This window comes from Mustela nigripes, chromosome 7 (genome assembly GCF_022355385.1).
Source record: "Mustela nigripes isolate SB6536 chromosome 7, MUSNIG.SB6536, whole genome shotgun sequence".
NCBI classification, from domain to species: Eukaryota; Metazoa; Chordata; class Mammalia; order Carnivora; family Mustelidae; genus Mustela; species Mustela nigripes.
Window position 1 is genome coordinate 96,349,716 of NC_081563.1, and position 6,657 is coordinate 96,356,372.

At 46.6% G+C, this 6,657-nt stretch overlaps 1 protein-coding gene across 12 annotated transcripts in view; it reads right to left on the reverse strand.

Annotated features, from left to right (window-relative positions):
- Positions 1–1,132: 1,132 nt before the first annotated feature.
- RIN2 (Ras and Rab interactor 2) overlaps positions 1,133–6,657 on the reverse strand; it is a 221,917-nt gene continuing 216,392 nt past the window's right edge. For all 12 annotated transcript variants that reach the window (XM_059406455.1, XM_059406456.1, XM_059406454.1 and 9 more), the window contains 2 exons: positions 5,646–5,809; positions 1,133–2,958 (listed from right to left, as the gene is read on the reverse strand). In XM_059406455.1, the coding sequence (XP_059262438.1) occupies positions 2,635–2,958; positions 5,646–5,809 (488 nt within the window). In that variant the 3' untranslated portion in view covers positions 1,133–2,634. The remainder of the gene's footprint in view (positions 2,959–5,645; positions 5,810–6,657) is intronic.

Here is a 6,657-nt window from a genome sequence, read left to right on the forward strand (position 1 = left end):
ATAGATCTAAACTTGTAACTTCCACAGAATACTGACTACTTTATGAGGTTTCTATTTCTATTCTGTGTCCCTGAGGGGGGGAATCTTTGGCAGTGCCCACAACATTAAAAACAAAACAGAACAAAACAAAACAAAAACCCAAAACTTTACTTCTGGCCTGCATTCAACTTTTATAACATAATTTCAGATTTGGAAATACGTTCTCGTCTCTCCCCACCCATCATGTGTATTTTTACTCTCCTCTTATTCCTCCCAAACTTCACCAAAATCTGTTTCCTGGCAATGTGAGAAGTGAGAAATGTCTGCGTGGGGGGAAAAAAGTCAAGACACATGTCATGTTGTAATTTTAGCAGGGAAGCATTGCCCAAGGACAAAACCAGGGGCTGTCTTGTGATGTTTTCTTCTGCTCACACGAACGTGTCCTATTTTGAGCTCTCTCTCATCTCACTGAAGACTGCCTCCCATTCAGACATTGGGGTTTGCTTTAAATCGCTGTGCCCTGATTTCTAAGGACCAGAACAATTACCTGAATTTGGAGGGTGGGGAAGACAGCTATGAGGGTTGTCCCCATTTTTAATTCATTGTAAGTACATTCAGCTGTTGTCCTGATTTTTAAGTACCCATCCTACTGATAGGTCAGAAAAGATGACTGGGTCCACAAGGATTTACCAAGCACTTGCTATTCAGGATAGTTCCAAGAACAGGAAAATGGCAGCAAAAAAGACCACCGGCCCTGCTGACTTTTGAAAGAGCACTCAACTCTCAAATCGCACCCTTCTGAGGTCATATAAGAATGGTGGGGGGTTGTCTGAGGCGCCTTTCTGGTTAACAGTGATTTTTCTCTGGGTCCAACAAAGCCTCCTGCTGTCCTAGATAACACCGGAAATCCTTTCAGACCAGAACACTATTCTTCTGCTTCCGCTCCTAGATTTTTGCCTCCTATCAGTATATGGGCTGCTGCAAAAAATGCAAACTTCTCCCTTTCCTCTCTACCAGATTATTGAACCGCAAGCCCTAGTGTGCATTTCGGATTTGCATAATTATTAGCAAAACCCTTGGTGGCATGTAATTAGCCTCTGCTTTTTGAAGAAAAGAAAGGACAACTCAGCATTTCAAAAATCTTCACACATGATTATCATACAGTATTACAATGTATTATGTGCAAAATTCCATTTAAAAAAATCATTTACAAAAGGAAGTACAACACGGTATGTGTTGAGGGTTTTAGATGTACAGGAAAAGCTAAACACGGTACAAGGTACAAAGCCAACCAAATTAGATGACAACGCATCTTTACACAGTACAATAACATGTTCTCGTGACTACCTGTTTCACGTTGATACAGGACCCTCATACTCTGTGCAACCCCAAACAGGTCTCATCAAACGTGAAGTGAACTTCACCATACATTCTCATTACAAAGATGGGCTTTTTGGTGGCATCGCGACCTCTTTTCCAAATAGCATCTTCTTTCAGGTCAGTGGAAGTCACATTATACACAAATGGTTTCTGCCCCCAAATAATTTGATGCTGTTAGTTTTGATTTATGTGGAAAACGTTGGGGGGAGTACTAGCCTTATTCCCCACCCCCCCGGGGTTTTCAAAAGTGTTTCCAAAAGCAAATAACGTTGGATAGATTTTGCCAAATCTCACTGCATATTTACAGTATTTTCAGCATAAGTGGATCCTTACATTTCCTTCTATCACTTCCTTCAAGGAGTCTGAACCAGCAGACTACACCCCTTAGTCCTTTGTTAGAGTCGGTTTTTCTCTCTCGACCTCTCCCTACATTCATTTCTTTCCTGATCCTCAGCATCACTTGGTTAAAACACAAAAGAGCACAATAACCACTGAGCACAAACAAGGTAACAGTACATCAGATTTCCAAAGGCATTCTGTGGCCAGTGTCAGTAATACATTGCTTTAAGAAATCCAGCAGTCTTTCCCCACAAAGTTGCCAAAACATCCAGTTACAGAAGAGAGACATTTAAAAAAATGTGATACTCTCAAATCCAGCAAGAGATTTCTTTTCGAATATTAAATGTTAAAATCACATGCATAATTATAGAATATCTTCAAGTTACAAAAATATTTTAAAAACCAATCCTGACAGTTTACCTGCAACTGCTATAAAAATTTCTATGAAATATATAAAAACACAAAGGCTCTTTGTCAAAAAAAGAAGAAGAAGAAGAAGACAGAAAAGAAAGGGAAAGGAAGGAAGGATAGAGCCATCCACAGAACAGAGACATTCCTGATGCACCACATCAGACAGGCTTGACACACACCTGCTGTTGGACTGAAGGGAAGAGCTTGCCCCCATATGTTTACGTACATGTGAGCCAACCTAGAACCTCGCTGCGGGGTTGGTAGCAAACAGCCTCGGGACACCTCAACTATCCAATGCAATTCTTTCATCTCTGAAGGAGAAGCCTACCGTTTCACGAACCTCTGCTACCTCACCTGGGCAACGTGGCTAAGGATGCCCTTGGCCAAGTCAGCCTGTGGATGGCTTAGTCACTGAACCGAGGGGTCCCCTAGGAGGTGACTGACTGCTTTTCAAGCACAAGCACGTGGAAGCCAGAAGGCAAGGTTCCTAACCCCCCTTGACACCGCAGGGGAGTCCCGTCTCTCCTATGAGGTGGTGAGATCTTCTTCCCCATTCTGGAAAATGACGCCGTAAGGATCGTTCTTGATGCGCTTGTAGACGAAGTGGAAGATGTGCGGTTGTGGCCGGCTGTGCAACTCAGCCTTGATCTTCTGAGGGTAAGTGTCCTCTGCCAGCTGCTGCCACGTTTCGTCAACAAAGAGAAAGAGGCTGTACTCCTCAGGGTCCCCCACCTTGAACTTCTCAGCACAGAGCTGGCACACGTCCTCAGTGGTAACGTAAGGTCTCACGAGGAGGGTCTTTCCTGTGCACCCACTGTTGACCTCCTGGAATGCAACTCGGAGGTAATTCTGCAGGCGGAAAGAGAGATGTGGGAGACCAATCAGAAGAGAAAATGAGAGAGACCAATAAGCGAGTGATAATGCAAGGACGAGGTCTCACTTGTGAGCCATGCGCGGCTCTGCCCCAGCAGAATGTGAGACCTCGCATGGGAGGAAAGTGGCTGCTCTCAATCTGGACCATGGAGGGAACAACTATACAGACCAAGAGGCTGTCCTCTGAGGCTCTGCAAAGGAATGTAAGTTGCAGGAAGTCCAGCAGACCTGCTCTGATCTTTCAGCATCCCTCAGAAAGCCTGGCTAGGAAAGCTCCAGTTGAGGGTGGGAACCGGATCTGATGCTGGGTGTATTCCCAGCTTGAGAAGTAAACCAACCAGCAGAAGAGCCGGGCCCAGAAGTCAAGTTTAAAACACAAGGAACACAAGAGCACGTGCTGGGCTCACTTTGGGCTACTTTTCATGACGCCTAAACAAAGGCAAGCACGGTACACAGGACCACAAGAGACTGCTACTGCTTGACCATTCACCTCCCCAAGTGGCAGCTTCATGTGGTTCAATCTCATCCAAGGCTCCAGGGGGAGGGCGATGTGGAATACATCAGCCACAAGGCTCTGAGGGCAGGGCGTGGTTGCAGGGAGATGGAAGGGAATTCTTGCGGGCTGGGCTCTGTAGACAGTGCCAGGCACCTGCCATCGAGACACACGGTCACCCTGTGACTTCACACAGGCAAAGCCCAGCTGAGCAGTAAAGAACCCTATGCTCATCCCAGCCTTTCTGGGAGGGTTCTCATTTTCCGCTTCGTCAGGACTGAGGCGAGCAGATAAAACTGAGAATGCCCCGACAGAAAACACGTATGTTTCCCTTTTCTAAATCTGGCACCCCAGCTCAGGAGTGAAAGGAAATGGTGGTCTCGGCCTGGAGCTCCGCGTGGTTACCGTCAGGGTTTCCTGGGTAGAAGGAAGGAAAAGCCCTTGGGAAGGACAGCGAGCTCCGCACCTGTAAGGGAGCTCTGACGACCCTGAATTTGGACACTAGGGTACACACATGTTCCATTTTACCAAACCCCTCCTCCCCCAGCCTACTACCCCAACACCTGGCTCACACTCTTGGTATGCATTAACCCAGTGACACCTGAAGAGAACTTGGTAAGGAAGCCCACACCATCCCTATTTGACCAGGGAAGAAACTGAGGCACAGAAGAGCTAAGTAACTTGCTTCAGGCCACACAGCTCGTGAGTGGGAAAGCCAGGGTTCTAGAATCCTCAACACTGTGGTGTGCTGTTTCTCCAACGTGTGGGGACCATTGTGTGTGTCCATGATCCTGATGTAGGAGTTCCAGGTGGAGCTTTGGCTCTGTGTTTTTGCTTTTACAGCCGAGCTGAGCACTGACGGACAATTCCTCTCTTGGGTAATATTCTAAGAAGGTGTGTATATCCCAGGTGAAAAAGGCCAGTGGGGAGGAGCTCTGCAGAATCTCTGTTAGAAGCTCCAGATGGAGTGAGGGGCTGGTAGCAGGCAGGGAGATGGAAACAACGAGCTTTTCTCATCTCTTCTGTTCTCCTCAGAGGCTGTGGGACCTCGGGAATCCTCCCGACACCCAGCTAATATCATAGTATCCCAAGAGCCTACAGATGCTAAATCATTTAACACCTGGATTGTTCTTCAACAATTGCTTCAAGGGGGGTAGGGAAGGGAGGATAGTAGGTGTTCCTTTTAGATTTACGTGCTTGGGAATGTATTTCTGAGAATAGTGCTATCTTGGAAAAGAATTACTGATCTTGCCTTTCCACAATGGGCTGACTTTGAACCTCTGAGTAGTTTCAGAGCACCGGGAAGACAAAAAGGCAAGGAAGATGATTCTGGACATAGAAACTAATCTGTCTTGCTTAGAAATTCACCACGTGACATGCAGAAACAACACCTAGTCAGGTTTTATAATTCAGTTGGAAACTCTGAAAACACTACTCAAAGACTACTCAAACACTACTGCAGACTTATTCATAATGTCACCGACCACGAGCAAATCGAGAGTTGTGTTGGGCAAGAAGTCTACCGCCTTAATCTGCCTTTCCTCCCTGAGAAACTGGCGTTTTGGGAACCCTACCCTTCAGCTCATGGCCATGGAAAACTGATGGGAACTCAGGCAGGATCTGGCTTGGATGCTTACTCTGATGCTTACTCCGGCCGAACTGGCTGCCAGAACTGAGGCTGCCAGTGAGATTCTGGAGGCTTCCATCTTGAGGGGGCGGGGAGAGAAAAAGGAAGAATAGGGAAGACATCACCGCACCAATTCCTCCTCTCAAGGAGACCAGGTCAACTGCGGTGCCAAACACTGCTACGCCCACGCGGCTGATATGATAAAATGAAATACCCACTGCCTGTGCCAAAGGCTTCCTTCTTTTTGACTTCCTGTCTGCTCAGGTGCTCCGCATCCAGGAGGAACATTCTGGGAGAAATCTCAACTTAATCTGACTTTGTTTTCTTAGGGGCAGCAAAACTTGGGCCAAACCCACATTTTTTTTTTTTTTAAATTCAAAGAAAACAGAGAAGTGAAACAACAAGGTCAGAGGGTGGTTTAAAATATCCCTTTTCCACCTGATAAAGGGGGGACCTGAGGTGCCAGGAGCTGTGTGAGCCGGTGTTGCCTCCCCAGAGGGCAGGTGACCTTGGGAACCCGAGCTGCCACTGCCAGCCACATACCTGAAAGTCGTCCACTGAGGGGATGGTCCGGTTGGTGGTTCTCCGTTTGTGCCACTGCCTCAGGGTGTCCCTGGTCTCAGAGCTGAGCAGTCGAGCGGCTTGTTCTTCTTGGAAATTCTTTATCAGGGAAAGTGCCCCATAGGCACTTGTCAAGTAATAACCTCCTGGAAAGGGCAGAAAGAATGAGCTGTCCACGGATTTATACTCTGGTGGTAACAGGTGGGCACAACGATCAGAGGTCATGCTTCTTATTGTCTCCATAGGCCTTTCCTTGTGGGGCCAGAAGCTCGTGTCCAAGAGCACATGCCCTTCCTCCGTTCATTCATTCATCCATCCATCCATCCATCCATCCATTCATTCATTCATCCATCCATCCATTCTGTGGATATACTACGCCCCCACGCCCCCCCTAGCCTGTGCCAGTGCTAGGGGGTATAGTCGGGTCAGGCTGACAGCGCCCTGTTTTCACTGCAGGAATTTCCATTCTGATGAGTGAGACATACAAAATCTCTAGATTATTTCAGTGCAGTTGTGAAAGTGCTTTGTCAGGAAAGGTTAGGGCACTGAGGCCTGACAGAGGCAGGGAGTCACAGGAGGATAGTGGGGGTCAAGCACTCTGGGCCTAGAATCATTTACTTCTTGAGCAGGAGTCCACACATCTTTTGGCAATATTTGCTTCCAGGTTTTTCTTTTAGGAATTAACATTTTCTAAATTTTAAATAAACTATACACTTTGAGAGAACTGCACAGGATACAACTGTGTTTGCAATAACAAAACGGGTTCTTCAAACTCCTTCCTTCCTGATTCCCTTTTTCACCCTTCCTTGGGAACTAATGTAACACGACATTTAGGAAAAACTAATTCACAAGTGAAGGCAAGTGGGTGCACTTACGAATGATTTCTTGTTTAGTAAGTGTTAAAAGACTCGCAACAAATAATCCAATCAAGAAATGGGCAGAGGACATGAACAGACATTTCTGCAAAGAAGACATCCAGATGGCCAACAGACAC